At 30.9% G+C, this 17,491-nt stretch overlaps 1 protein-coding gene across 2 annotated transcripts in view; it reads left to right on the top strand.

Annotated features, from left to right (window-relative positions):
- LOC106461578 (tyrosine-protein phosphatase non-receptor type 9-like) overlaps positions 1 to 15,722 on the top strand; it is a 72,039-nt gene extending 56,317 nt beyond the window's left edge. For both annotated transcript variants that reach the window (XM_022388581.1, XM_013921420.2), the window contains exons 11-13: positions 2,186 to 2,415; positions 3,535 to 3,742; positions 12,519 to 15,722. In XM_022388581.1, coding sequence (XP_022244289.1) covers positions 2,186 to 2,415; positions 3,535 to 3,742; positions 12,519 to 12,745 — 665 coding nt within the window. In that variant the 3' untranslated portion in view covers positions 12,746 to 15,722. The remainder of the gene's footprint in view (positions 1 to 2,185; positions 2,416 to 3,534; positions 3,743 to 12,518) is intronic.
- Positions 15,723 to 17,491: the final 1,769 nt, after the last annotated feature.

Below are 17,491 nucleotides of genomic sequence, written 5' to 3'. Positions count from 1 at the left end.
GTTAGAGGAAGGATAGTTGGTCAAGCAGATGGTGGAATAAGTCAGTGGCAAATTTCGCAGAATTTGGGAATCCCGCTTTCGACAGGCAACTGAATCATTGTGCAGTTCAGGAAACATGGCAAGGAAACAACTGAGCAGCGTCCGGGTCATCCTGGTCCATCGGAGAGGACAAAAAGGGCTGTCAAGAGGAGCATCGAAATGGATCCCAGATTAACGACTGCAGAAGTGGCCAAAGTTGGTGGGATGAGCCCGAAATCTGTTCAACGGATTCTCCACAGATTGGTTATCATTGCAGAGCAGCTAGACGGAAATCCTTATTAAGACCTGCCAACATAGTCAGATGAAAGAAGTGCGCAAGTGATATGATGACCAAGCCTCTGGACTTTTGGAAGACTGTATTGTTCTCAGACGAATCAAGATTCGCTCAATTTTTGGACAGTGGAAGGATATTGGTCTGGAGAATGCCTCACCAAGAGTTTTGGCTCAACAGATTGCAGCTAACTGTGAAGCATGGTGGTTTCAGCGTGATGGTTTGGGGAGCTGTTTGGGTTGGTGGGAGATTGAGCTTAGTGGAGTGAATTGGCAACATAAATTTTGCGAAATACGTCGAGATATTGGAGGAAGGGCTCTTGCCACTTTAATCCTCAGGTTTCATGGACAAGAACACAACATTGTTCCAGGAAGATGGAGCATCGTGTCACACTGCTAGAAACACCTAAAAGTGGCAGGAAGAAAATGGTATCCAGAAGTTGCCCTGGCCGAGCCAATCTCCTGACATGAACCCCATTGAAAACCTCTGGGCCATATTCGACCAGCAAATCAAGAAAAAACTAAAAAAACCAACTTCGAAGAGCGATCTACTCCAAGTTTTGAAGCAAGAATGGGCGACAATCCCACAATCTAAAATTGACAAGATGATTCTCACGATGCCCCAAAGGATCCATGAAGCGAAAGGAAGATCTAGTAGATATATATTAAATTATAAATATATCAATTCCTGTGAATATGACTGAAAAATTTCATTTTTTTCTGTAAAGGTGGTGTCTATTTACTTGTGACCACGCTGTGTTCATTGATATATAAAAAGTTATTTGTACAAGTAAGTAATAATACTTTTTCAATTGATATACTAATGTTTAAACATTTTTTTAAAATGTTTAATACGAAAACTGAATCTAACACCCCTAGTTTATGACGATGTTGGGGTCTTGCATGTTGTATCTATAACTACATAGTTACTTTGTAACCTATCAAGGGAAATGCATAAATAATTAAATTATAAATTTAATTTATTAGGAAAATGATAATAATTAATAATTATTAAAGTAATAATTCCCAATTATAGATTTGTGTGAACTTTTGGCTTATTTTTCACAGGCATTGATAGTGCATGTTCAGGTGGTTAGGACACTTGACTCCCAACCTGAGGGTTACGAGCTTCAATCCCCGTCCCACCAAACATGCTCGCCCTTTCAGCCATGGGGGAATTATAAAGTGATGGTCAATCCCACTATTTGATTTGCCCAAGAGTTGGTGGTAGGTGGTGATGACTAGCTGCCTTCCCTCTAGTGTTTCACTGTTAAATTAGGGATGGTTAGTGCAGATAGCCCTTGTGTAGCTTTGTGTGAAATTCAAAACAAACCAAACCAAATTCTGAAAACTCCTGTGGTATATGAGTTGTGTGTGTAATTAGATTTAGGATATTCTATAGGCTTCTAACCATGGTGATTACTATCTAGTCACCACAATTTTACTGTGGGTTTGTATATTTTAGCCATTTATGTTCCTCTTCCTTTTTTTTTGTAATATTGTTTATTTTGTCTGCAAAACAGTTTATACAATCAAATAAAGTTGAATTTGCTGATGTAGTAACATAACACATAAAATTAAAGCTTTTACTATTGAACTTAGTAACAAGTGTTTATTAAATGATCTGAAATTAAAAAAAAAAGTCATAAAATTGGTATCTTTCATATTTTTTAGGGAATTAGTATTAATGTTTCTATTCATATTTATTTTATCTTAAAATAAATTATAACTAAAATGATTGACATATGTAGGGTGTTAAAAATAATCATAAGCAAAAAAATGTGCAAGGCAAAAGTTTTCAGTAGTGGCTAGCTTGTGTTATAGACATTTCAAATCTCTTTACTAGTAGATAATACTTGTCTTTCTTCTTCTATAGGACCTTTGCCAAAGACATTTCCAGATTTCTGGCAGATGGTTTGGGAACAAGAAGTTTTATTAATTGTTATGACAACACGCACAATTGAACGCAGCAGAGCAAAGTGTGGTCAGTATTGGCCTAAACAGAAGGAAAGCAGTGCTGAGTATGGTGAATTCCACATCTTCAACAATGGTGTTGAGCACTTCAAAGATTATGTGGTCACACAGCTGGTTCTTACAAACCTAAAGGTAATTTGTGATTTAGATATCTGTAATTTACTTTGAGGTAAACAAGTATTCTTTGAAAAAAGATGTTTATAAGTTTGAAATTTTTTAATTATGTTTGTAATAGTATCACTTTCTGTAAGTGTTAAGAGTAAATTGTAAAACTGTTATTGATAGAAATATAATACATAGAACTAGATTTTAATTTTATCTTAGGATGATCAATAGGTCAACAATAATATGGCAAAACTGGTTTATTTGTTAGTAATGAATTTCACTGTTATTTTCAGGAAGACACTTCACGATTACTGTTATTAATATCGTTATTTTCATTCAAATCTTGTTATTTTACAATATTGTTAGCTCTTTTTGCTTTAGCAGATGCTTAACATGAACATGGTGTTTCAACAGTTTGTTATGGGTTCTGGTTTTGTAGATTGATTTGCAGTTAATTTAGAGATTCCAAGCATATTAATGAGAATTCATTGATTTAATATTCTGTGCCTGAAAAATCTTGTTTATATGCAATAGATATGAAATTTTTGGATTCTACTTTTAAAGAGGTTATTGATAAAAGGCAATGGATTTTTAAATACAACGAAATAAAATTGGATCTCAACAAAAAACATTAAACTGACAATGAGCATGAAATGTTTACAATTTTATTTTTTATATAGTTTTTTATTATTCTTTGAATGGGGAACTTCCATATTCTGCCCTCTTTCCATAATATTTTATTGGTGAACAAGCATATATCTGTAAATTTATTATGAGTTATATTTCTGTTAGTAGTTGATTGTGGTGATGAAAACAATTAGTGGGAAAATAGCTAATCAAATAGTTAATAAGTGAGGTTTTGGTTTGTCTTCACAATAACTTAATCATAGAAGCAGCTGATACGTGTATACAAAACTACATGACATTTTGGTGTATCAGTAGAACATGTTTTTTTATAATTTGATATTGGTTGAGTACTTGTATGGATTGTGAACTTATAACAAAATACTCTGATTACTGTAAATAATATTTTATAAACAACTGAAATATTCTTTAGTTTTGCATATTTTTTATTCATTGTTTATAAGTTCAGTTTCAAGTTTATGTAATGCAACTTTATATCTTTATGTATTATTTATTGTACAGACAGACATCAGTCGAGTTGTGGTTCATATGCAGTTCATCAGCTGGCCTGATTATGGTGTGCCTCACTCAGCTTTGGCCATGCTAACTTTCTGTGACAAAGTGAGAGAGCAACAAGTTCAAGCCCTCCAAGTTTTAGGATCTGAGTGGAAAGGACATCCTTTAGGCCCACCAATAATTGTTCACTGTAGTGCTGGAATTGGAAGAACAGGTAAGATAAAATATATTAATGCATCTAAAAATCGCTTTGACTCACACTGTATTAAAATTTGCTTAATTTTAGAAGGTTTTCTTTGTCACACAGTAGAATCTAACCATGATTCACTGTGCTATTCATAGAATTGGCTGAATAATAAATTCCAGCTAAAGTTGTTTAGAAATGACATTAATATATATGTGGCTGATGTTGCAGTTCATGAATATCATACAATAGTCCTCAAGACTATATAACTGAATGATATAAAAGATATGCTATGATTATGTGTGTCACATGACACATAGCTTCATTATAAATATGGTGTTTCATAATGTTGTGTTTAAATCTTAAACTAAAATTTGTGAAATTCAGGGATGAGAATGGGCAAAAGAAAAAAAAGTGAAATATTTTGAGTGAAATGCTGGGTAACTTTGTATACTAGGGGATCCAGGAGCATTCTTCCTTGAAAAAATTTGAAAATTAGAATCTCTCTGATGTATTCTCTTATTTTTTTTACATATATCTTTACATTTTCCAGTAAATTAGACAAGTTTGGTTTAATTGTCATTTCACAGTTCCATATGCTTTTTAATAGTTACATGTGTCCAAATTGTAAAGCAATCCTGTGAAGCATAGTTTATAAGATTGTTGCATATTGTGCATAAAGCTGGTAAACCAACTTTTTTTTATAAAATGAATTCTCCCAGTTTTGATATCACTCCTCACTTCTTGTGTTTACTCCCAATAACAAATGTAATTTCATGTTCTTTCTCCAACTAGTCCCACCTGAATTTGTTTTTACTCAACCATCAATTTCTCTATCCCTTATTTAATCATGCCAATTGTAACCTTTTCAATTTTTTAAATTTATTTCATTCTTAAATAAACTATCATGCAAAATTTCAATGAATTTCTTTGTTCATAAAAACCTAAGCTGTAAACACTCACTTCTGTAAAATGAGGAAAACCTATTAATAAGATTGTTGAAAGTCTCTTGAAAAACTTTGGGCAACATTCATGTCAGAAATCTGCTGTTTGTCTGGAAATTCTCATCCTTAAAAATTAATTCTTATTTAAAACCACATCCCTCACTTCTCACTTATTGTTTCAAGCAGAATATCGTCTTTGAAACAACATTAAAACATAGTTAACTTATTGGGAAAGTTGACATATTTTTCTATTAATTAAGTTCCCTGGGTCAGACATGGCCTAGTGTATGGTGTGTTTGAACTGTGGATATAAAGTTTCATGGTTTACACCATAAAAGTAAGATCTGCCATTTGTAACTGTCAGAGCACTACAAGTGATGATCAAGTTGCACTATTTGATCAGACACATGTAGACAAAAAGTCTTTTGTTTATGGGTGGTGTTGACTGCATGCCTTCTCTGCATACTTAGCAATTCAAAATTAGGGACAACAATTCACAGATAGCTCTTGTATAGCTTTGCATAAAAATTATAAAAACAATTAAGATCCCATGATTCTCTAAAATGTTTTCAGTTATTGTTACTAACTGACTTTATAATATCTGAAATTTAAAAACAGTGAAAAATTAAAACTGGTCAGTATCTGGCCATACTGTTATGGATTTTGTGTACTCTTAGTTTACTTGTTGTGAAAGTAGTACTAGGAATATTGCTTATAGTGATGTAGGAATAAGTGGAGTAAGCAGGCACGTTGTCCCAGGTCCCATAGGACCCACTCAAAATTATTTAAATTTTATAAAAAGAAGAAAAAAGAATAAGCTTTTGCAGTAATAAGTTCTAATAAATCAATGAAATATTTATCTTCACGTTTAATATTTATTGAGAAAGCTTACAACTTCTTTTTGAAGCCACCTGCAGGCTGACTTGCACATAATGAGAACAGGGTGTAGAAAGGGCTGTGGTGAATGCACACTGTTATGAAAATAATAATAAATCTTCTTTCCTTGCAACAGTACTGAGGCACAATATAATATAGATAGTTGTAGTAGTTGAGGAATGTTTATAGTTTTGTCAACAATATTGTATACGGACATAGACAGACTGATTGTGAAATGAAGGCTTGCTCAATACATTTTTATTGTAAAGATAAAAACCTAATTGAGCTATACTACTTTCTCTCCATGATCTATAGCTATATTATGAAGTTAAACAGAAAGTTTGGCATTGTTGCATTAGTAAGGAATGATCTTAATGATGCTGTGAATAAAGAAGAAATCAGCTAGCCATATCATTACATATGGGACAGTTTTACCTCTTAAACCAAACCCTTTATTTTTTTTAACTTGAGATTACTTTTTAAGATCTTTTAGAAGAAATAAGTTAGCTTACTGTCATGTTTTTGGTTTTTTGCTGATTATTGAGAACACTGAACAGATATGTGCATATTTTTTTTTTAACTAAGCACAGAATGATTTTGAAATGATTTTTTAAGTTTGATGGGTAAAAATCAATGGCATTCTGTCTGTCAAGCAGGAATGTGCTAAAAAAGAATTGACTAAAGAGGAAATATAAAATTATAATGCAAAACAGGAAAACAAGATGGAGATACAAAGACATTGTATAACAATGAGGGTATGGTGAAACTTTGCAAGGCAGTGTAAGAGAAGATACAACTTGACAATAGTGGAAGATTTTAATATGAAAGGTAGAAAGAATAGAAAGTGGGGAGGCAAAGAGTAAAATTATGATAAATAAAGTAGGTAAGGGAAATCTAAATAAAATTAGGTGAACAAGTAAGAAACAGTTAACCCTATCACTAAGAGTTTTCATATGGTCAAAGGTCAAAGAGCATATCACCAAGTTTGTAGACTTACATTCAAAATTTTATTGAACTACTATTTTATGAATGTATGTCAGTATATTTGGTATCAAATTGTAGATTATAATTCAAGTTTTAGTATTATACATTATTTTTAATTTCTTAATTTAAAAGTGAACGTTAAAAAAAATTGTAAATATCGATTTTTGTGTGTCATGTGGTATGTTGAATGCAGCTTTTGTTCAAATTATATATTTGTGATGTCCAAATACAAGTCTATAGTTTCTTATGAATTAGGAACTCAAATTACTGATATTGACAAGCTAGAATATGTTGCCCACTTCTCCATCTTTTGAAATACTTCCTTATACACCTGCTTCTCTCAATTGTGTGCTTATAACCAAGGTGGAAGTTCCTTAGAGTATTTCTTTTGAATCTTGGAATCAAGGAGTGAGTGAAAATGTTGTTTGAAAAACTTTTTTTTTAGACCCAAATACAGTTTAGTTAGTAAGCTTGATAAATTACAGTGGAATTCTGTGATATCGACAGAGTAATTTATAATTTTTTGTTATTTCAAAAAGCGTATACAAAACCTAAAAAGTTATTTTGTTTTACATCCTTCATGTGTGAAATTTGGCAAGGCTTAGCATGCAAGGTACAGCAAGCAAGTACAAACTTCTTTACAATCATAAGTAGTAGAGATCTTTGTTTTCTACATTTAATTTTTCAGTGTTCTATGTTGGAAGAAAATTAACTGGAATTTAAGAACTTATTTGTAAATAATAACAATATATATACATATGTAATGTATTATAACTGAAATGTGACTGTATTTTACAAAATACTGGTCCATTAGAACAAAGCCAAAACAGGTCACTTTGTAAAAGCATGTTTTATACTACTGGATATAGTAACATGAGTGCACATGTGCTGCATCATTGCAGCTTCTGTAATGTTAGTCAAACACAGCTGAAAGGTCAATAAAATACAAATAATAAATAAATATATATAATATGTATAATGTTATGAGTTTTAAGCTATTTAGACTAAACATTTGTGTTTTTGTGTTATAATTTGTCATCATTTTAGAACATAAAAGCATAATTTATATCAATTTCCTATAAGGTTTGTCAAATTGACCAAACTCATACAGAGATACAATGGTGAAAATAACAAGTAAAATATAAAGTTTTTTATATAACTAAATGTTTGATAATTATATGGAGATTGTTAGGAGGTTATAAAGATTTTGCATGGGAATTTGACAATTTTATGATGCATAAAAGTATTTTTAATCTTAACATTAAATTTTCTTTGCATACTGGGTAGTCAACATTGGAAAAGAAAAAATGGACAAGCAAATCATAACTTAAAAATCTTAAAAATTAACAAAAAAATCTGATATTTTGTGTACCAGAGCCTTTTAACATTTACTGATAATCTGCAAAATTTCATAAAGATAAGCATACTGTATTAAAAGTTATCATATGAAAGCTATAACAAGCACAAAATGGTTACAAGGTTGATCCCTGGGACTGAGTTTGTAGTTAGAGAGTTAATGGATTATGTAGTTTCAAGAGGAAGAGACTTTAATAGAAGGGTTTAAGATAGAAGAGAGAATTGAATGAGATCATCTACTAATCATTGTGAAAATAACATGAAAGGAAAAGACATGAAACATACAGAGAGAAAGGTGGAAGAGGATTGAAGGAAAGAAGAAGCACTTTCTTTTTATAAAGCATTGAGAAGTTATGAACAAAGAAGTATTTGAACACTAAATGAAATATAAATAGGGGCTGCGGAAGAGATTGAAATGAAAAGAAAGAAGAGTGAAAGTGAAATGCTGGTTTAATAAAAAATATAATGAGGAAGAAAGTTTGGTAAAAAAAAATATTTTATCTGTTGTAGGAAGACATTGGAAAAAGAAGAAGAAGATAGATAAGTACAAGCTAGAATAGACTTTAATAAGTTATGCAACAAAAGTAACATGATAAGGAAGGGTTAAACAAACAAGGGAAATTTAAAATTGACAAGATGAGTGAAATTAAATATTAGAAAAAACGTTTTATGGAGGTGTTTTAAAAAGACAAAAAAAATTTAGAGTGGACAGGAATATGTAAAAATATGCAAGAATTTTGATAAGAAAATGGTTAAGAGAGTAAAAGAAAAAGAGCATTGGCAAAGATAAAGAATTATACAAATTTTATAAAGCAAGTGCAGAGGAAATGAGAGAAAACTTTGGAAAAAAAGAAGAATGATTATAACATCCCTATATCGAGAGAAGAGGAGAAATATATCCTACATAGAAGGCAGGAAATGAAGAAGATGACAAAAACTATAGATGAATTACGCTGCTAAATTTATTGTATAAAATTTTAAGTGGGATAATAGAAGAAAGTTAAGGAAATGGTTGGAAGAAAATTACATAAAAACCAAGTTGGTTTAAGGAAAGAATATTTCATATGAGATAACATCCTCACCCTGAATAAACTTATAAAAAATAAGTTATAAAAGAAAAGTAGGAAGTTGTGTACCTTCTTCATAGTCTGATAGCTAGCATTTGACACAGTGAACAGAAAAAAAAAGTTAATTTGGAAGATTGCATAAAATTATGATCAGTGAAAGAATGTTGAAAATGATAGAAGGGAAAAACAAAATATAGTAAAGATGAGAAGAAGATGAAGTAAAATATTTCAGACTCAAGAAAGAGTCAGTCAAGGATGCCTGTGGAGTTCAGTTTTACATTTGATTTGTATACAGGGTTCTTATTACGTTTGTTAATGTATTTGAACACCAGTTATCCTGCATTCTAGTGATGATGAGGTGGATATCCAAATGAGCCTGACTGTATTTAACATGGTGTTGGATGACCCACTTTATTTTTAGATAAGGGAATATCTAAAATCTGTTGTGCACACTAGAGCACCTACTATGTGATAAACTTGATAGATTTCATCAGACAGCTATGTTTAATACTGGATGCTTTTGTTCAACTATCACATCAAATTAAAGACTTAGATTATTGTTGGTGTGTATGGTAGCCAAATTGAACAGAAAGCCATCTGATGACTTGTTTTCTCTGTAGTCTTCTTGCTATATCCACCAAAAAGTATTTATTTATTACAAATAGTATTAATTGTATTCATGTTTAAACACACGAAGAAACTTTATTAAAAATAAATACATTATTTGGAGGAAGCGTGGTTGGTGAAGTTAGCAGAAGTTCCGTGATTGGAAGAAGTTAGATTTACTGTTTGAAATTTACAAATACTACAGTGATGATAGCAGCTGAAAGGCGACCTCAAAGATATGCTTAAGAAGTTGGAAAGGTACTTAGAAACAAACTAACATTGAACTTGGATAAATAAAATAGTGAAATTTTACAAAATTAAAAGAAGTAAGCAATGGCAATGAAAGAATCAAGAAATTAATATTTGAAATAAATACAAATACTTGTGATATTGGTTCTCAAGTTGAAATATATCAAATGAGCAGACTAAACAACAGTGAGCAAAGACCCAAGGAGAAGTCAATGCACCACGAACTAAAAAATGAGAGTGAAAGGTGTATTGAAAAAGATTTAACTTTGTGAAATGCTGATTGCATCATGAACCATGATAGTAGTTCATAATAGAAACTCTAATAGAACATTAAGGCAAAAGCACCTTAAACAGTAAATATTCCATTTAAACAACACTTTAAAACCTTTACTATTGACTGCTAAGGCTGTACACATATAAAAATGCACAAACAAAAAAGACTTACAAGGACAAGAAAATCTCCTAAAAAACCTATTTGTACTTATTATTACTCTCTTACTAGCCTACAACAAAAACAGCAAGATATATTACATCCAAACCTTTTGTAGAATACTAAATGAGGTACTGCGAAGGTCATAGCGGTACTGAAAAGTCGATTTGTTTTTTCTATATTTTATATAAGTTAAAAAACATCATAATTCTAGTGTAAATGATTGTTATCATTATCTCGTGAAGTTAGCTTTCTTACAAATATTTGGTTTTCCTTTAAAAAGCTTACGTACAGGGTGAAACAGGAATTACCAGCAAATAATAGATGAACATTAGATGACTGTAACATGTAAATACTCAATGCTTTATACACTATACAATCAGCATCTTTAGAGAGCCAACCCCTATATCATGTGTGAAGTGAAGGAGTAAAAAAAATAATCAATACACAATATTAAAATTTGTAGAATAATTACTACATAATTACTACATTTCTAGTGGTAAAATATTATACATGCTTGGTTGTGTCTTAGTATACGTATATATTTGCTCATTTCTATGTATTATATATAGATAATTTAGTTACACAGGAACTAAAAATACTCACTATGATATCAAACTAATGTGATCAAATAGTCAATAGCTACAGAAAATCATTATGAACCATAGCAGCTAGCTACTAGCTATGTTTATTATCATTACAATGTATAAAGTTAGCTACCATATCAAGTTTTCCCGGTTTAAAACTGAAGAAGAAAGGCTCACCTTTTGAAAGCTCTCAGGTTATAGGGGTCTTATAGTTTTATATCTACCATATCATGTAATCCTTTGCCCATGGTTGAGCATAAAAAATAGCCAGCAAACAAGATAAATAAAAAATTAGGAATTTAAAAACCTGCATATATGGATTGTAAAAAATGTAAGGAAACAAGGCTGTAGATACTGTATACATTATTTACTCAAACTACAAATCCTTATTTTGACTTCATCAATTGTAATACTAAGTAACAGCATGGAGCCAAAATAGGGGTTTGTAGTTTGAGTAAATAAGGTCTACAGTATATCCAGCTTTGTTTCCTTACTTTTTTTAAAATCCTTATTTGCAGGTTTTTAAATTCCAGATCTTTTTTATTTATCTTTAAGTAATAATATATTGAGCAGAAACTTGGAGGTGGAAAAAGGAAGTGAAGATTGAGAAGCTGCAGAGGAGTCACATGAATTGGATACTGGAAATTAATAAGAGTAGACCACAAAATATCAGACAGTTTGGAAACCAGATAATCGAACATGGAAATAATTGGAATTAAGAGTTTTTGGGTGTATGAAAGAACAAAGTTGCCAAAGAGATGTTTGATGGAGATTGCAAAAGAGTTGAAGAAATGAGGATTGGGGATAAAAGGAGCATTAGAAGGAGATGGAAGCCAAAGAAGTTGGATAATTTATAAAAGATATACAAACAAAAGTTGAAGAAGAGCAAATAAAGATAGAATTGGAGAGAAATTGAATGATCAACCTATTGTACATATTAAAAAAAAGCTTGGCAGATGCAGCATTTGAGAGAGAAGAAATATTTATTAAACATGGTAACATTCAGAGATGGCAGAAGACAGCGAAGAGCCAAGAGAATAGAAATTAACAAGATGCAAGGTGAAAAAGAGAGATTATGGAACATTTCTGAATATATGCAAAGGAAAAGAAACAAGGATTATGAATGCATTAAACAGAAAAGAAAGGAAAAAGATGAGTCTATTTGGGAATTTATGAAAGGGTTTTAAAAAGAAGGTAAGGAGGAGAAAAATTTAAATAGGTAGTAATTATTTAGAATTTGTTTTCTGAATTGAATTATATTTGTCATTATTAATTGGATTTGATTAGGATTGTGATACATATTTACAGATGACTTATGTACCCCTTCCTAAGATGAAATATTCTCAAGGAATAATTATATTATCATTATTTTATCAGTGGAAAACATGTCTTTGATATGTGGCATTCAGAAAGATGTTCAAAATAATATAGTAGCTCTGTGTAGTATCTACTGTTTTCAAAGTTAAAGATTACTGCATTAGAACAGTTCTTATCAGTTCTGTTATGGTACTTTTGTAAACTTTTTGCATGTTGGTTTCTACTCTTTAGAACCTTGTTCATTGTTAATCTCATTTTCTCCTTACTATATTATTGGAAAGTTAGCTTTTTTTCGGTAATGGTGCTTAGTTTTCCATATTCAATAATTACTTAATGGATTTTTATACCTGGTGTCATTGCTGTGTCCTTTTTTTTTCTTCTGGTTTCCAGGTACTTTTATCACATTAGATAGCAGCATTCAGCAGTTGGAAGCTACAGGAACAATTAATGTCAGAGGAACAGTAGAGAGAATTCGTTTCCAACGAGCTCACAGTATCCAAATGCCAGATCAGTACGTCTTTTGTCATCTAGCTCTTTTAGAGTATGCATTGAGTCGTGGTCTTTTGCAGGATGTGGACTTATCAGGATTTGATGACAGTGATTCAGAATCAGAGTAGGAGTTTCGGTACAAGTTTGTTAAGGACATATTTAATAGTAGAGGAAATTTTTGTTGTGTACTTGCACTTTTGAATAATGCGGTTTGAGTGTAATTAAATAGTATTAATAGAAATGTGTAATTTGTTGAATATTTGAAACTTAAGTTATTGTCTGTCCTACAGAATTGTAATTTACAGAATAGCATTTCTAGTTTAATTACTATGCTAAACTATATGTAATTTAGGCTTACCCAATAAAGGATTGAATACCTTCCACATATAACAAATATAGTTTTTATAATTTTTTTTAACAATTCTTACAACTTTGGACCTAAGTGGGTGTGTCTCATTTTCATTAATTTTTGTTTATGATGAGTATTTGTAGAGATTTTGGGCAGCTAACCATTAAGGTGTTATGTTGACATCTGGGATTCTTTTAGGGTGTTCCCCCTGGATAGCAACAATCATTGCAGAAAGTAAAGTATTATATCTAAATAGCTTTCCTTAGTTAGTAACTTGCATATATTTTAATGATTTATTCTGTTCAATTCTTATGTGAAATTACACAAGTTATTTTTTCTATTAGATAATTAATTTTCAGTGAGAAAAGTGATTTCAAAAGCTTTTGTCAATTTTAATGCGTGTTACATAATTGTGATTTTTTTTTTTACTTTTGACAGCTCATAATATTTCTGTTTTTTATTAATTCTTTCTTTTCAAATTAACGTTATACATGAAAAACTTTTCTTGTGTGAATGACTGCAGTTTTGTGACTTGAAAAAATGTAACTCGTATGAAATGAATGTTAAGCTTTTTGTTTGAAACACTTAGTACTGTTTTCATTCTACTTTTTTGCTCATGTTAAAGTATTCCAAATAAAATTATCAGATAAAGAATTAGAATTGTGCTATTTAAAAATTTAGAATATAATAATAATTTTAACATTGTGCCAAATATTGGAATGGTGGTTTTGTTTGTGTAATTTTTCACAGAAAATTATACATTAAGTATCATGTGTGGGAAGTGATAAAATCTAACTGCTTACTCTTCCTTTTGAATTTAACATAAAAAATCATATAATAGATTACACATTCCTTCAATCGATTGGGAAGTTTAATGGAATTATTTTAGGCTAGGGAATTGATGTTATATTATGCTTCCGTTGTTATATGTTTTTTCCTGACCAGTGTTTCTAGTGATTGTTTATATACTCATATTCTTAAAAGTATTTGGTATTTGTACTTAGGGTAAGTAACTTTTATATTTTACTGTGGTTTTATAGGTTAACTTTTGTTCTGAGGAAGCTCAATTTAATGTTTTTCTTGAGCAAAAGTAGAAAACTATAGTGTTAAGCTACTGTCTGTTACATAATATCATCTTACCTCAATTAATTTTTTATTAGTGAAAGGGGGGGGGGGTGAAATGTTTAGATTTGACAAAAGTCCTGACCTTCTTCAGAGATTTTAATAACTGCCACTTGTATCTATCATTCCTAGATCCCACAAAACGTAGCTTAGTAAACAAGTGTTTGATCAGTATCAATAGTTGCTTTAGTATTTCTGATCTTCAATTGGACATATCTGATATCATGTACAAATAACTAAGTTCCTCCAGTCATGAGTGTTAAAAACATTTCATCTTAATGCTTAGGCTATTGATTTGTTCTATACTATCAACAGAACCAGTAATAAGATTTGCTGAAATGCATATTAATAGAAGTGTTTGTAATTTTTTTATCTTTTATTTAATCATTAATACATTGTAATTCTCCTTGTTAGTACAGAATTATGGAGTAATGAAAATGAAGGTTATTTTGACCTTTTCTTGGATGTTTAGATATTTCAAAATCCATGACCTACTCCTTTACATTAAAGGGCATCTTAAGTAGCTAAGAAAAACCAGTATATTAGTGAAAGTGCTGTAATAAATTTTCATTTTAAGTATTAATGCACTGGTATTTAATTATATTTCTTTTATTACAAGCTCTACTTATGTAAGAAAGTTATCACTGTTTTTATCACATGAATTATCTTAATTAAATTCAGTTTCTACATTGGGGGTCAATCTCCTGCATTCCATTAAAGTTTTATAGTTGAAATCTTTTGATTTTACAATCCTTACTTGTGAACAGGAACATCTTATAATAAGCAATACGGCATGATCTGGTAGTGTCTCGTGAAAAAAACAAAACTGCTTTATTAAATAAAAATAAAATGAGATCCACTTCAAGATTTGTAGTTGTAAGCTTGTAGCTTCTTTTGAATAGGCAACATGGCAAGTAAACTAGTACTTAACCCGTCCATCTCCAAAGTAAAGTGGGGGTTTCATTAATAATTACACATAATTTCCATATTGTATTGTACAAGAATTGTGTGTAGTGGTTTGTACACATATGATTGATGAATTGTTGTAATAATGCTCATTTTTACTAATGCATTTTCTATTGTCCTTTGCTTGATTCGAATTTAAGAAATTACTGTCCACTGCCCAAATTTTCTAAGAAATTTATATTTGAAACAGATGTAACTAAAAGAAGGTAATCTCTGAAATATGAAAAGATGTGAATGTTTTTTCTTAATTGATGCTAAAAAAATTATTGTGCAAAAGAAAATGTTTAACATATCTCGGACATGGTCTGTTGAACTTTTGTTTATGTATTTTATAAACTTTCCCTTGCAAGGCAGATAAAACTTTCCAAATAACAGCTATATCAATCTTGACCAGTATTATATGTTAGCCTTTCTTATACTATTTTGAATAAATTAAATGGAAATTGTGAACTACCTACTGATTTAACTTTCTTTAATTGGTATACTTTTTGAGTTAACACCATAGGTGTGAATAATTGTAATTGCAGTTTACAAGAAAGATTAATAAAACAATGATTAGTGAGTGAAAATATATATATGGCTAAGCTAGTCATTGATATTAATTGTTAGTTTACATGTACTACTTACTGTAAATGTAGCTTAATAAATAATTTCTTGAAGCATTTACATGTTGTGTTGTTATCAAAAGAAAATCAACTACAACTCGTCTGACCTAATAATTGAATGCGTGCTGGAATAACATAAACCAGCATTTCCTAAACTATGTTCCATGGAACACCGGTGTTTTATCCAAGATTGATAGGTGTTCCGTGAGAAAATCATGATTTTAATAAAACATTTAACACTTTTTCTATGATCATAACTTATTATGAAATATTTTCCTATGTATTAGAATTATAGAAGATGCCATATCTATTCTACAGTGGAGAGGTTTGTACCTAAAATATATTATAAGCATAAAAATATAAAAATTCATTAACATGTAATTTGATTAAATAAATAAATGAATATACAAATTTAGAGGGCGCTGTGCACACAACATACCCTCTACCCTGATATTTCATGTGTCTAGTGTTCCATAAGCTTTTTCTCACATGAAAAGTGTTCCATTTCCAAAAAATTTGGGAATTGCTGACATTAGCCATTCATGACTTGAATAAACCTCAATTTGCTTTGGCTGTCACAGTTTGTTTTTTATTATATAATCATTAAAGAACACAATTTACTTTTGTGCATCTAAATTTTTTAAAATCTACAAATGAATATGAAAACATTCCACTTATACAGGAGACTCGATTTCCCGTAATTATGCACCCTTCCAACTGGAATGTACAGTAATTAGAGGTGAAGATTTACTACCCATATTTAAGCAGTTCTTTATTTCAGATATCTGTAAAAGTGAATTGTGAATGGTAAATAACACGGTTTTAACACTTTTGACTTTACGAAATTACTGGACATTTCAATCTTTTCAGTAACTAAATTAAACTTTTACATAACTATCATTTCTCTTTTGTCAGTTTATTGTTAAATAAATAAACCAAAACAACTCTTAATTTGAACCTTTAAATAATTATTTTAATTCAACAGTGGAGCATGTCTTCCAAAGGTTTTTCAGTTTTGTCTTTTGCAAGACCACCATAAACTTTAAGGTGAGAGTTTAGATGTTGAATCTAAATTAATGGTTCATATCACTTTTAAAAGCTAAAATAAATAATGTTCTTCTTAAAGTTAGCATTTTCTTAAATTGAAAATGTATTTCCAATAATACCTCATCTCACACTTACAGCTATTACTCAAATGTCAGGGTTTATTCCTTTGCCCATCTAAGCATTGATCTGATTTTTTCTTGCTTGCTCTAGTCTTTTATAATCCACTTAATTGTCCTTAGCAATATTTGTCTCATGACACTCTCCACCTACATCAATGCACCCTCTTTTCCTGGTACTGTATATAAGCACCTCATTCAGGTAATGTTATTACTTTTTTTAGGGCTACTCAATCCCAGTCTCTTATACCGGCTCTTAGTGAGGAGGAAGGGCATGAGAGTGCGAGATAAGGCAAGTATTATTGGAAATACATTTTCATTTAAGAAAATGTTAACTTCCAAAACATACCTCCTCTCACACATACAGTTAGATTCCCACATTCACAAGGTAGAGGGGCCGATGAGGGCATTTTACATACAGAGAAAGCATATGCATAAATCATGGGTGTGTCAATAGACGATTGGCACCCTAGTGGGGGAACTACACTACACCCAGAACAGGAATGCTCTTCACCTGAAACTTAATTCATTTACTGTGGGTGGAACATTATATGATTTATAATAACTATTGGCCAGGCCCTAACCACATAACCGAGGTTACAATGCTCAAGGGTGGAATTATAGGATCATTGTCCCTATATCCCACATTGGTGGCTAGGGCAATTGGAC

The sequence above is a fragment of the Limulus polyphemus genome, unplaced genomic scaffold (assembly GCF_000517525.1).
Source record: "Limulus polyphemus unplaced genomic scaffold, Limulus_polyphemus-2.1.2 Scaffold990, whole genome shotgun sequence".
NCBI classification, from domain to species: domain Eukaryota; kingdom Metazoa; phylum Arthropoda; class Merostomata; order Xiphosura; family Limulidae; genus Limulus; species Limulus polyphemus.
The sequence above is the reverse complement of the archived record's forward strand: the minus strand, read 5'-3'. Positions and strand labels throughout refer to the sequence as shown.